Here is a 15,578-nt window from a genome sequence, read left to right on the forward strand (position 1 = left end):
AAGGTCCCTTAAAAAAACTTCCATTACTTTTGTGTAAAATGATTTGTCTAAATTTCGATCAGGTGTCAAGGATTCAAAATATGGGTTTGGGTGTAATGTATTTAAACAGCTTCATAGTTGATAGCATGTTTCATTCGTCTTTGAATCTTGGCTAAAGTAGGAGACATGGTATTTCAATTCCCTGTCTCTAACACTCTTTGCCAACAAATATCAAATATCACAAGACAAACAGAAGGTAATTCTGGAAATGGTGATCATAATCAGACGGAAAACTTTGGCAACTGGTGGAAGATGTATTATCACTATAGTTGCAAAATTGACAAATGTAAATACACACATGACACATCCAATTCAAGAATAAGCTGATTTTATACACATTTGAAGGGCATGTAATAAAATGTTGAAGTTGAACAATTACTATTCTTCTATATCTATCTCCATTCCCGGTATGTACTCCAAGCTTACATCAAAGATAACAGGACTATTTGGCGCAACACGTGGCCTTCCAGGAGCTGAGGTCAGGCCTTTCGGGAATGCCAACTGCTCAGTACATTACAACAACGGAAAATAAATAGAGTAAGCTTTTCTGAGACTAAGTAGCAAACTATACTTCTTACAGCAACACACCACTCACATATGACCAACTTCACAGGTTACTTGCCAAATGGGAGACTAGTTTTTGATTTACAAATTACAAGGCCAAAACCTTAAAAATGTAGTAAGAATGTTGAGTAGATATGCAATAAGGCGGGATGAAAAGATAGGTAGTGAAATGCTTACCGGTCCTGGAATGTAGAGTCGTCTTTTACCACCAGCTTTCATGCTAAGGAGTCCTTCGTCAAGTCCCTTGATCACCTGTTTTAGCATTTAACAATATTTAGCATCACATTTAATCTGAATCACCTCAAGTATAAGGCAAGTTAATTACCTGGCCAGACCCGACTCGAAAGATGTAAAGCTGATTCTTCTCAAGTGAACTGCAACAATAACTTCAGTAATTAACAACTCATGCTTACAGTGATTCTATTGAATAGTGTCCAAGATCATCAGAAGAAGTTTCAAGGATGGTGTTTTGCAAATGAACAACAAGACATGCTAAAATATTTGAAGATGACTTGATTGTATATTTGTATTAATTGAATGGAATTACATGATTAAAAATTGTATACTATTGTTATTACCTGTCAAAAATCTGTCCGGAAGGAACCATTGCAACATAATTTGCAGCAACCTGCAGTCAAATAAGCCACACGAAAACAATAAGAAAAGGAGTCTGTAAAAGCAAGCTAATTTGTCACATACAGCAACAATAAAATTCTTTAGTTTTGAAAGATACAGAATGTTGGCTTAGTTCAACATTTCTGCGCGACACTTCTATTTACCAGTATACTTATTTAGAACTTTGCAGGTTAAGAGAGAACTTTCCTGACATATACCTGAAAGCCAATTGGTGGACTCGGACCTTCACCCATCTTGATGTCTTTGTACTGCAATCCAGATTCTGTGGTAACCATGGGTACCTTCAATACAACAGGAAAATTTTAACAACCACCTTCAAAAATATAAAGGAAGATCCATATGCAAAACATACTATGACCATAAATTTAGCTATCTATCTGAATTCTGATGAAGCTAACAAGTTGTTTGGCTAGTAATAGGTTTGACATCAGTTCATGGTTATAGCTCACAAAAGAAATACTCCGTTTACGATCCTGACACAGTGAGTTATGTTAGAAATGGATGACCTCAGTTAAGTAGTTAATCAGCTGGCTCATGAATTAACCTTAAAAGAAATTTAAAATTGTTGGTGAATCTTGTAGTTTCTCTCATATCTTTCGACGCCTCAGCCTGTTCACATCAACATCAGAATACAGGATTTAACAAGAATAGAGTGAATTGTAACATGGATTACAGGAAATATCCAAAACTTAATTGGCAACTCCACACCCTTTTAGTTTCACCATAAAGAACGTAACTGCAACATTGTATGAAGTGCTCAATATTAGTGCCACAATATTTGACTGTGAATCTGAAGCTTTTCAATGAAGTGAACAAACACAATAACTGGTTGGTTAACCATTATCTGAGCACTTATGGATGTCATAATGGATTCAAACACCTGCTAAGTTTGTGGACCAGATAAGCTCAGAAGGGAAATACCCACGGAAACAACAATTCTGCACGACACTTGTAATCTTCTATTTAGGACAGAAATGAATACAATATTGGTAATATCTGTTCTAAGGCTTCCGCAGCTATAAAGTACTCTTTCACAAGTGAAGTTCTAGGAGGGTTTGCCGTAGGATTGTTTTCGCAAGATAAGAGACTCACCACACCACAGGGATAATGAACTTCATAACTTAGCACAGAAAAGAAACTGGCAGTCATAGCCACAGGTAGTGTTATAGTGCAGGGATTCAGAATCACTTCTATTGAAGGTGATGATATTTGAGAGAAAAGGTGCGAGGAAAAAAGTGAATTAAGTAATTAATTCTATGGGGAAAGTCGAACTGTGGTGACAAACTTCTCGGATAAGTTAATTACTTTATTTACTTCAAACAGGAGTTCATTCCAGTAGGGTGTTTGCTGATTTACTCTGGTCTCTGGAATGGGTTGACATTTAAGTAGTGAATGTTCTGTGCCTTGAAGGTATTGGAATACTAAATCGAACTTTTATCATGCATTACTTGCATCAACTCTCAAGTGTCCAATATGTTGAGAGCTCATCTATGGTTTTTTAGGGAAGTAACATATCATAGAGATTTTGACACAAATAAAGGACTGAACCATCAGAGTAGAATGTTGTGAAGAATAGCAAGAAAACTAATGATCTGAAAATGTAGATTAATCTTCGTCGCTCAATGATTACAACAATATATGCATCAGCAAAAGCAGGCCATACAAAAACATCGATTTGCATCATTGAAAACAGGCAAAAGAAGCTGTAAAATTCCAAGTAAAAAGGGAAAGTAATCTCACCTACATTTTCAAGCTCCTTCTCACAGGCTGCATCACATAGTTTTGGCTTCTCCTCTGGAGGCAAGCCTGCAGCTTTAGCCTCATTGAATTCCAATCTGAGACAAGAAAGTCCAAGTAGCGATCCAACAACATTCCTGCGATTATACAGATTGAATCTAGTGCCTTCCACAGATGACAGTTCAGGAGCATGTCTCGTTTTTGAACATCGAATTGTAAGACTTTGTGCAGTCTGTTTTGCCTTGGTATGAAGATTAATGGAACCACTTAAAGCTGCAAAAACACCCATATTAACAGAATAGCTGTTAAAAAGGACCCAAATTATGAATATGTCAAAGCTGGTTTTAATACCCAAACTAACAAAAACAGCACAAACTTTTTCAGTATTCTAAGCTGTTTCAATGAGCAGAATGCAGTCACTTTGCTGAAATACCCAAGTCACAAGATCGAGAGAAATTGATATGATGACTAATTATGTGACTTTTATTTCCACTCTAGCTCAACTTATTGAGCACATACTAAGGCTCCGTTTGGTAAGGCGTAAAACATTTTCATTGTAAAATGATTTTCCATGGAAAACATTTTTCAACGGAAAACACAATTCCAAACTAGTTTTCCTTTGTTTGGTACTTTAAAGGAAAATGGGAGAAGATGGTGAAGATTGAAGGGAAGAAAGGAGAGGGAGGTAAGGAGGAAAGAAGGAAAAGTGGTTTCCCTACCTTCCAAATGGAAAATGGTTTTCCAACTTTGAGGGAGTCATGGAAAATTGTTTTCATCCCTTACCCAACCAAACAACGTAAAATGATTGAAAAGGTAAAATGATTGAAAAGGGGAAAATCGTTTTCCATGAAAATGTTTTACACCCTAACAAACGGAGTCTAAATCAAATTACAATTTACAAGAAAGAAATGAAAGAGTCAAAAATAACAAAAATCGGCTTAACTTCTGTCAATCACATAAATTAAAATGTGAAATTTGTTCTAGCTTTAACAAAACTACAACATCACTATCGGATTTTAATCATTGAAGAACATGAACAAACACAAGTAAAAAATTCTACGAAGTACATGTTAATTTAGTAAAAAAAATGGGGAAATTATATGGAACTATTATACCAAAAAGAGAATTAGTTAAATTAGTTCTCTAATCTCCCCATAAACCCGTGAACATGAAAGTGGTACATTGTGGCCTACTTACAAAATTAGTTAGGGAATTGTGTTCCCATACCCGATCCTGCACTAGCGAATTAAGTAACATTGAATCAAACAACACGAATTAAATTAATAGGGGAAAGAAAACTAGAGAAGGAGTATACCGAGAGGAGAAAGCAGAGCAGAAGCAGACATTGTTATCACGGTGAAAGCTTCTGTAAGCCAATCCTTCGCAATTTGTTGTAATTTGTGTGAATGGATAACGCTTTTGAGGTTGAGAATGACGTAATTACCAGAACAGCCATTTTCGATTTTTTCTTTTAATCCTCTTCGCAAATCCCAACCTTAAAAAAAAAAAAAAAGTTATTTAGGATAAATTACTTTTTATCACTTAAAAAAATCGAAAAATTATTTTTTACCACCTAAAAATTAAAAAATATTTGAAAATGTTATGTAGGGACTACAATAATAGTAACACTTCTTATATGTTCTACTGGTCTTATATGCACACGATGTGTGCGACATTGTTTACAATCATGTCCAAATCAGAATCGATTTGTATAGATCATATCAAGATCAAAACCGGTCTATGCAGATCATTTCCTGATCAAAACCGCTATTTCCAGATAAAAAATGATTAGTACAGACCATGTCTAGATCTGAACTGATATGTCTAGATCAGAACTAGTATGATTAGAACCGGTATGATCGATATGTGTAGATCAGAACCATTATGTCCAGATCAAAACCGGTATATGCAGATCATGTTCAGATCAAAATATAGCTCATGTTACAGATTAGAACCTATCTGTATAGATCATGTGCATATCTGAACCGATATGTACAAATCATGTCCAGATCTGAACCATCGGCCCAAATCAGAACCCGTATGTTCATATCTTAACTGGTGTGTCCAAATAATGTCCAAGTCAAAACCATTATGTCCATATCGTAACCAGTATGTCTAGATTATGCGCAACTCAAAACCGTTTTTCTCCAGATCGTGTCCAAATTAGAACCGATCTATCCAAACCATGTCCAAGTCTATCTAATATATGGCATAGTTAAATAATGACTAAAGTTAAATAAATAATTTGTAATTATAACAACATTATAAATTTGAATAAAATTTATTTTACATTTAAATCATTTAATATTATTAATTGTAGTTTTTGTTATTTAAATCTTAATTGTGAAATATCAGATCAGAAAAAATAAGTTCAAATTAGTTCAGATAAGAAAAAATAAGACCAGATCAAATCAGATCAGTTGAAATTAGATCAGGAGAAATAAGGTGAACTAAACAGGGTCTAAGTCTAATATAACATTATAACGTAGTACCAGTATGAGTTAAGCTTCATTTTCACTAATGTTGCAAAACTAATGCCAAACTTTGAATGTGTTGTTAGCAGTTGTTACCAACTCGATTACCGCCTTTGACTTTTGACAAGTTAGATCGAAATGGGTGGAATTGAAAAGAAAAGAAATTCCAACAGTCAATTCAAATGCTCTATAGTAGTCCAATCCTTTGACTCACATAAAAAACATGCTTTACAAAATTTCGTGAGTCAGGAAATCATACCCAACAGAAATTTCGAAGAAAATAGGAAAATGTTTGGGTGATCTAAGGGTTAGGCGAAGTGTGATATATCGCTGGAAAATAACGGATTTGTCGTCCATATTCAGGGGTAAAATAGTATTTTTCGCTTAATATGTTGAAAAATCAAATAAATATTAAGTATCCACAACAATGACAGTAATTAATACAACAATGACAGTATTTTAATACAACAATGACAATACTTATACAAATGATGGCAATATACATGCAACACTTTTACTCATTCATTTAAGTGGTCTCTTTACTTTTTCTATTTCATTTCCTTCTTTTTGGGTGATTATGACAGACTTTAATACAACAATGACAATATATATATACAACAAGGACAATACTTATATAACAGATGACAGTGTATAACAATAAACAATACTTTTACCCATTCATTTAAAGGGTGGGCCATCATTTCCAATTTATTTTCTTTTACTTTTTTTTTCGGTGGGTATGGGGACGAAAATCCCGTTGTCCCCCAGCGGTGTATCACGCCTCAAGGGTTCATAACCCTTAAGATAAATATAACATAAAATAATATATTAGTGTAATACTCCCTCCGTTCTTGAATATTAGTCCTATTTGGAATCTTGACACTATTTACGTACAATTGAAGAGAATCTTCTAATTTTTTTACAATACGTACTTCAAAACTTATTCATGTGAGATCATGTTTTGTTCGTCTCACTGTGTAGTTTAACAATATCAAATTTTTATATTTTTTTAGCATAAGTATTTGGAGATATTTACATTTAAAGATCGAGTTAAAGCGGGTTGAAAAGTCAAAAGGGGGCTAATATTTAAGAACGGAGGGAGTAATATATATAAGGTAAGTTTCAATGTATTTGTAACCAATCAGAATTCAATATTGAAAGGGTTGTCAACCCTTAGGGTGACTCTAGCATTGTCCGTCCCAAAAGTTTCTTTACATTTCCTTTTATATTATCACATGCCTTAATATTCTATCAAAATTTATGTCCAATTATTATTTTAACCAATTAAATTCATTGGGTCATTTAATATCTCACATTTTTCCATAGGAACATTAAATCTTTCTCATTTTCCCAATTAATATCAGAATTTTGATAAAAGCGAAAACATTATAAATAATCGTAAATTAGCTTGTTTAAATAAAAAAATAGAGGAATCTCAATGCACATTAATTAATCGTTAAAATGCGTACAAAATAATAAAACTAAAGAACAAAAAGAGACGAAGAGAGTATTTTATTACTCCAAATCACAAAATAATATGTATTTATAAGATAATTCATGAGGTTTTTTAATTTTTGGTGTACCCTTATGAATAGTTTGTAATACCGTCGCTCACAATTAATTAAATGATTGAATTAGAAAAACACAATCAATTAAAAAAATACAGTCAACTAAAATAGTTTAACTCAAATTTTGTTAGAATAATAATTCCTCCGTTTCTTATTAGATGACATAATTGGGTTTTATACACTATTTACACAAGCTCCTTTGACTTCCTTTCGTGATTATACTTAAAAAAACATAGTCATGTGAGGTTTTATTAGATTCATGTCAATAAATATTTTTTAAATATCAACTTTCTATACTTTTTCTTATCCAAATTGAAAACATTAATGTTTGAAATCGTGCATTGGCGAACGTGGCTAAATAATTGTATAAACTAAAAAAGAACGGAGGAAGTATATATAACTTTACATAAATTTGTATGGAAACTAGCGCAAATCAAGCAAAAATTAATACCTTAAATTTGGTTGTACATAAGGTAATTACTACAACAAAGCGTAGATAAAGTATACTCCCTCCGTCCCGGAATACTCGACCCGGTTTGACCGGCACAGAGTTTAAGGGACTTGAATTGACTTATTTAATTTAATAGGTAGTACTCCCTCCATTCCTTTATGTTGTTCCCATAGAGAATGTTGGGGGGTTTTTAAGAAAACTGAATCTTTGTTTGTATTGGGATAAGAGTAATGATTGGGTGTAAGAATAATGATTGTGTGTAAGAGATTATATATTTAAAATAAAGTAAGGAGAGAGAAAATATTAAATAAATAAGATAAATGAGAGATATTTCATTAACAAAATAATCAGATTAAAATCGAACCAGAAAAAGAACAAAATTAGAACAACTCTAAATCGAACCACTAAATCGAACCAGAAAATTCGATTTAAAATATAACCAAAAAATAAGAAAATCCAACAAAAACCCAGAAATTTAGACTTCAATCAACTCACAAATTCGTGAACAAATTCGAGCACAATTCAACCCATAAATACGAACATATTCAACCCAGAAAATCAGGAAAATTCAACCCAAATCGAACAAATTAAACCCGGAAAATCGAACAACAAATTCAACCAGAAAATTGTACAAATTCAACCCAAATTCAACAAAAATCGAGCAAAATTCAACCTAGAAATACGAACAAATTCAACCAAAATTAAACCCAGAAATTCGAGAAAGTTCAACCAAAATCAACCCAAAAATTAGACAAGAAAATCGAGATAATTCAACCCAAATTTAGACCAAAATAAACCCCAAAAAATCGACCAAAATCAAACCAAAATTCGAGAACATTAAACCCGAAATTCGACAAAAATTTCGACAAAAAGTTCGTCCAAAATCAACCAAAAATTCGACAAAAATTAAACCAAAAACTCGACCAAAATCAACCAAAAAAACAACCCAGAAATTCGTCATAAGTTCGCAAAAAAAAAAACCCTAAAAATTTGAAACGTGAATACAAAAATAAATAAATACCCAATTGATCTCAATTTCACGATTTTGAGGATTTAGAGGTCAAATTCGACCATGAAAACTCTAGATCTAGGGTTTTCGTGGTCGAATTTCACCATCTAAAACCATAATACGTATTCTACAGCTTTTTCGGGTGGTGGTGGCGGTGGCGGAGTTGTGGTGGTGGTGGCGGCGATATTGAACGAGGAGAGAGAAAAGTGAGAGAGGAAGGAGGAGAGAGAGAAAAGTGAGAGGAGGAATATGAAAATGAAGAACATCTTTGATGTTCTTGAGGGTATCAGCAAGAGAAACAGAGAAAGGAAGGAAGAGAGAGAGAAAAGTGAAAGGAGGTTGAAGAGAGAGAGAGAAATCAGAGAGGTGAGAGAGAGTGAAAGTGACGGTAGTGGGGTGGGGTTATGGGGGATGGGAAATTAATTAAATAAGGGTGGTGGGGAAAAAGAGGGTGGAAAAAGGGTAGAATCTTAGGGTTTTTTGGTAAATAGTGGGGAATCTTAGGGTAAATTGGTAAAAAAACTATGGCCAAAAATAGTAAAGATTCAGTAGGGGAACAACAAAAAGAAATGCCAAAAAAGGAAATGGGAACAACAAAAAGGAATGGAGGGAGTAGTTGATAGTGGGGTATTATTTTAATGTAGTTAGTGGGAGGTGGGTTAAGAGGTGGGGTTGGGGGAGAGTAGGGGTTGAATTTTTAATTATTTTTTGTATGGAATAGGGAGTAGGTGGGTTAATAGGGGTGGAGTGAGAAATAATATAATATTGTTAGAATATTTCCATTTTTAGAAACAGGTCAAGTATTAAGGGACGACCCGATAAGGAAAACAGGTCAAGTATTCCGGGACGGAGGGAGTATATAATTGCAAGCTAGAATTTTTTTAAAATCAATAGCAAATCTTGCCCTAAATTAAATTAAGAATAATTAAATAATAATTTCCAAGTTGAAAATAAATTAAATAAATTCAATCATCTTTACGATTATTGCAATCATAATTTATGACTAAAGTAAATGTGGGGATAACATAAAAAATAAGTAGCATTTGTCTACCATATAAATTAACCTCATCGCCATCCTAATCACTCAAAACTTAATATATGTTGGTTGTACATAATATATGTTCCACTCTCCCTTTATTTGATCTCTAATTTATTACCATTTTTACATTTATTTTTATGGTGTATTGAGCATTTATTAGTTGTACGTAATTAAATAGCTACTCCCTCCGTTTCTTTTTGTTCTTTACGTTTGGCTTTTCACACGTTTATTAACGACTAATTAATGTAAATTGAGATTCCTCTATTTTTTTTATTTAAACAAGGCAAATTACGTTTAGTTAAACATTTTTATCAAAATTCTGATAATGGAAAAATGAGAAAATTTTAATGTCCAATGGAAAAGTGTGATTAAATGACCCAATGAATTTAATTGGTTAAAATAATTATTGGACATAAATTTTGATAGAGTATTAAATCATTTATTTGATAATATAAAATGAAATGTAAATAATATTTTGAAACACCCAAAAATAAAAACGTAAAGAACAAAAAGAAACGGAGGGAGTAGTAATTATTACGATCTTAATTACCAATCACTTTCTTTTATAATTACGATCTTACAATTATCACACATTCGGTGGATCTCAATCTATCATTTCATTTTAAATTTTTTAACCTCTCCCTTTTATTGCTTAATTTCATAATTGTTTATTACTCAGTAATAACTAATCAAGTTCTTTATTTTTTTTACAATTTTTTTGTAGAAACTAAAGTGATAAATGAAAATGATGTTCATATGTCAGTTGCTACTTTGAATTGTATAACCTTTTTCATACTATAATCAACCTTTCTGCTACATTTTTTTTTTCAATCACATGTGATTGTTAAATCACTAATGCAATAAAGATTATTTCATTCTCATCCATCATAATACATGAAATTGTTAACGAGATAAATTAAATGTACTCCATAGTACTAAATTATTAATGAATTATTACTACAAGAAACACCTTTCAAAAATTATTGCCAATTTAGGATTATTTTTCCCTTCATAGTAACAATCTATCATCTATATAGTATAAAACAAGATAATATATATGACCAAAGAAGTTAGTTTTTCATAAATTTTCTTATTAATTAATTATTTTTTAAACTATAATCATGATGAATAATATATACTACTATACCTCAAATAATTGTTAAAGCTTTTATTTGACGACATAACTCACACATTGGAGTGTTTCAATATTTTTAACAATTTTATTAACTTTTCGATCAGGCATTTGTATTGAAATCTTGCAATGGGTATTAAAACATAGGTTAAGATACTTTATGAAGAGAAAAAGGAAGAGTTAGTTATTCATTGTCAATAAATATTGTTTAATTAATGTCGACTACGCACGCATTGCTTGCATAAAAGATTAGTTATACTATACAAGTATATAGTTCAACTCGTGAGAAGTTTTGTGTTCGCCTAAACTACATGAAATGATACGCCCTCCGTCCCTAAATGTTTCATGTTTACTATTTTACACGGTTATTATAACTTTATAAGACTATCATTGTTGTACTTTTATGGGGAATTGTTACTTTTTTATTCCATTTTAACCAGAAAACAAAATACTCCCTTCGTTTCTTTTTGTTCTTTACGTTTTCCTTTTGGTGTCCCAAAATCTTCTTTACATTTCCTTTTATCACATTAATATTCAATCAAAATTTGTGTCAAATGATTATTTTAATCAAAATTCATTGGGTCATTTAAATCTCACACTTTTCTATTGGGACATTAAAATTTTCTCATTTTCCCAATATCAGAATTTTGATAAGAGTGAAAACACTATAAATAAACGTAATTTTTCTTGTTTAAATAAAAAAATAGAGGAATTTCAATGCATATTAATTAGTCGTTAATAAACGTGCAAAAGGCCAAACGTAAAGAACAAAAAGAAACGGAGGGAGTAGTTGTAAGGGTTGTGAGCCAATAGAATTCAATGAGTAAAAATGTCAACTCATTCATCAATCCAAACGTACTTAAACCAAAAGATATTTTATTGATAAATTAACTAATAACATTACAAGGTTAAGATTACAAAGAGGGAATCAAAAAGGAAAAAAAAGGAAGGTCATTTTAGGAAACCTTAAATGAAAATGGGAAAAATATTTAGGGACAGAGAAGTTTAATTATTCGTAGTCTTTTGCAAATGGTTGTCATTGATATTTTTAGATCATCTCTAATGATAGGCTAATTTGACAATTATCTTGTTATGTCACATAATATTTCAAGTTATTACATTGTCTAGCTAATTTGTGTTCCAATGACTAGCAACTAGCTTGTTATTTAAATTGGCCGGTCTCACTTGTCAATTAATTATTTGCCAATTTTTAGGAGCTAGTTATCAAGCACTTGGCCAAGCTAATTCATTACTCTCACTTAGGGGTGTCAAATCGGGCCATCGGTTCGGTTTCGGTTCGGGTTCATCCGTTCGGGTTGGAACCGGTTCATTTTGCCATCGGCTCGGTTCGGTTCGGGTTGAAAAATTAATGGTTCGGTTCGGTTCGGGTTCGGGTTATGTGGTACGGGTTCATATCGGGTCGGGTTCATATTGGGTCGGGTTCATATTGGGTCGGGTTCATAACGGGTCGGGTTCGTATCTGGTCGGGTTCATATCGGGTCGGGTCATATTTGGTCGGGTCATTAACGGGTTAAGTCGGGTTCATATCGGTTCAAGTTCATATCGGGTCGGGTTCATAACGGGTCGGGTTCATATTGGGACGGGTTCATACCGGGTCGGGTCAGATCGGGTCGGTTTGTAGTCGGGTCGGTTAAATTCGGTTAGGTTTGTTAACGGGTTTAGCCGGATTGTAATCGGGTCGGGTTCATGTTTAGTCAGAGTATTACGAAACATGTATTGATGAACTAAATACTAATAACGTAGTAATTAATAATCGATAATGATGAATTAATACGTAATTAATTTGTAAAGTTTGTAAATACAAGTTTGTCATATATTCATATTGGTTTAAACAACAACGAGACTAACATGTTCATTAACGAAACGAGACAAACAAGTTCAATTGTTAATGAATTAAGTCGATTCAATTAAAATAGCATTGTTTTTCGATTAGTGATCTTAGGTTACAAGCTTATAAGCTTATAAGGTATTGAATTAGATCAATTTAGTTTAATGATCGATTAGACGATTAGTCAGTTGAATACGAGTCAATAAAAGAGTGCACATTCAATTCTACAAGACTATAACTATATAGTAGTATAGCTATATATATTGGAAATACATCTAATAAAGAAAAATATGTTAAATGATAACATGTTTAGTTACTTAGCCGGTTGATAAACAACAGTTCGAATACTCGGTTGAACAACGCACATTGAATTATATCTTTGGTTTATAAAGGTTTAAGAAGTACAATTACTTACGAATTATATCATTTGATATCTTAGCATTTCGGCTCTGTATGGTTTGACGAAAAACATTTCAAGTAAAAACTTATTTTTGAGGCGGGTTATGACAGGTTTGAATTAAACGGGGTGTAAACGGGTTACAGGTTGTAAACGGTTCGGGTTGTAAACGGTTCGGGTTGAAACAGTTCGGGTTGTAAACGTCCGGGTTGAAACGGTTCGGGTTAAAACAGTTTGGGTTGTGAACGGGTTTTCCCCGGGTTGAAACGGTTCGGGTTGAAATAAATCGGGTCATTAACGGTTTTCGGTTCCATTCGGTTCGGGTAGAAACAGTTTCGGGTTAAGCAAGACGGTTTGTTATCGGGTATCGGGTCTTAATCGGTTTAATATATTCGAGACGGTTCGGGTTCGGGTTGAATGTTATCGGTTCTGTTAGTTTTCGGGTTCCAACTAACGGGTTATTAACGATTCGGGTTATTAACGAATCGGATTAATCCAGCGGGTTAAACGGTTCGGGTTGAGATCGATTTGACAGTCCTACTCTTACTCCAATGGTCTAGCTATTAGCTTGAAACTTTTATAAATTTCAAGCTAATCCCTAGCTACAACCATTGGAGATGCTAGGAAGTTGAAGAACTCATAGATCGGGTATATATGCATTTAGACCTAGTGAATCATGGGCAAGCCTAGTGACTCACACGACAAGATCGAGTACTACTTCTGTTCCTTTTAAATTATCGCTTTAACTAACTTTCTCCGCTCTTTTTAATTAGCGTTTTTGAATTATTGATACAGTTTCCACATTAAATTACACATTGTTATTATGAAATTGTGTCGAAATTATAAAAATATGCACATGAAAATGTAAAATTATTTCCAAGAAAAATTTATGAGAAATAGTATATATTTCCAAGAAAATCATAATTAATTTTCAATTAAGTATTTCTTTGAAATAAGAGGATATCCATTCTTAAATTAATGTGTTATTACTTATTACAACAACAACAACAACAACAAATAAAAAGGAATGAAGGGAGTAATAATTTATTACAAAGATGTTCTATATATAGATCGAAGTGTACCATTTGCATTTTATATTTATCGTCATGGGTAACAGTTTAACATGCGTCTAGCTTTAACCATAAAAAGTAATACGTGACTATTAATTTCAGACAGATATTGTAGTTACGTTGACACTTAACATACTTATATAGTCGGGATTAAATTAAAGAGGCTATTGAAAAATCTTAATTAAGATCATATTAAGGAAGAGTCAAAGTGGAATACGTTTTGGCGTGGATTGGGGTATCCAAGGGGAAGTGATAAATCCAAGGAAAATTTTACTTCTTCCAAGGAAATCCACATTTTTTTAAAGGTGATTTCCTTGGAAGAAGTGAAATTCTTCCTTGGATTTATCATTTCCCGTATCCAAGGCATGCTTGCAGATGGGCTGATGAGTTGGACTTTGCTATTTCTTTTGTTGCTGGAAACTTGGCTAAGCATCAGGTATACAGATTAGCCCTCTTTACTACAGTTTATTTAATTTGTTTGGAGGGCTTGTAATCAGAAGAAGTTCCAGACCCACATTCCTGATTCTGCCACAATGTTCAAGGAGATTTAGTTTGTTGTTTTTTCTCAGCTTGGTGCTTTATGTTGAAAAAGCTCAGGAAAATTGGGCATGAGTTGTAATCCCTCCGTCCCTTAATATTTGACCTGTTTTGCTCGGACATGTTTGTCAATGCACAAATTTGACCACCAATTTCTTTAACTACATATTATAAAAACTTATAAAAATATTAATATTTTGAAAATATATATTAAGATGAAACTAACAATATACTTCCTCTATTCTTATTTACATTACACAATTGAGATTTTGATACTATTCACACAAGCTCCTTTGATTTCAATTTGTGATTTATACTTAAGAAAAAACATAGTTGTGTGGGGTCTTGTTTGATTCGTCTCAATAAATATTTTTTAAATATCAACTTTTTAGAATTTTTTCTTATCCATAATTGAAGATATTAATGTTTGAAATCGCGCATTAGCAAACGTGACTAAATAATTGTGTCATATAAAAAAGAACAAAGGAAGTATTATATACTAACATTTGTTTTCATATACTAAAAATAAAATAGGGTCTAAGTAAATTATATAATAGTGCAAAAAGTCAAACCGGATCGAGTATTAAGGGACGGAGGGACTAGTTTTTTGTTTTTTTGGGTTCCTAGTTGTTGGGGGTGCAGTCTGTTAGACTTTTCCCACCTTGAGTTTGGGTTTTTTTTTTGCTGTTTGGCTTGTTTGTAATCTGGTTTGACGATTAATACAAGTAAATATTATTCTGAATGAAGAGTCAAAGTGTATACTATTGACTAGTATAAACCCAAATACCAATTAGCAAAGCTTAAAGAACACACATGCAATGATGCAATAATAAGATCAAATTCTAATTCAATAACACAATTAAAATTCAGTTAATTTGGTCAAGCAAGAAGAAAAGTTAGGTGCATTCAAACAAAGCACAAACCCAATTTTGCACTATATATAGGCAATTAACATCCTTACTATAAACTTCAATTCATAAAAAGCTCAATTAACCAGGCCATAATCATTAAAACAAATTAAGAAAATGAGAAGTGAGCAAACTAAAATGAGTATGTTTTTGATCACAACGGTGGTC

The 15,578-nt window shown here is 32.7% G+C and overlaps 1 protein-coding gene across 1 annotated transcript; it reads right to left on the bottom strand.

Moving 5' to 3' along the window:
• Positions 1–273: 273 nt before the first annotated feature.
• On the bottom strand, positions 274–4,444 carry LOC110785435 (peptidyl-prolyl cis-trans isomerase FKBP16-3, chloroplastic). Its single transcript, XM_021989881.2, has 7 exons — positions 4,292–4,444; positions 2,984–3,249; positions 1,437–1,520; positions 1,182–1,231; positions 929–977; positions 781–855; positions 274–540 (listed from the first exon to the last, which is right to left on the bottom strand). Exons 1-7 carry the CDS (start codon positions 4,320–4,322, stop codon positions 418–420), a joined length of 678 nt encoding a protein of 225 aa, XP_021845573.2. The 5' UTR covers positions 4,323–4,444; the 3' UTR covers positions 274–417.
• Between the last annotated feature and the right edge of the window lie 11,134 nt (positions 4,445–15,578).

Source organism: Spinacia oleracea, chromosome 3, assembly GCF_020520425.1.
Source record: "Spinacia oleracea cultivar Varoflay chromosome 3, BTI_SOV_V1, whole genome shotgun sequence".
Lineage (NCBI taxonomy): Eukaryota > Viridiplantae > Streptophyta > Magnoliopsida > Caryophyllales > Amaranthaceae > Spinacia > Spinacia oleracea.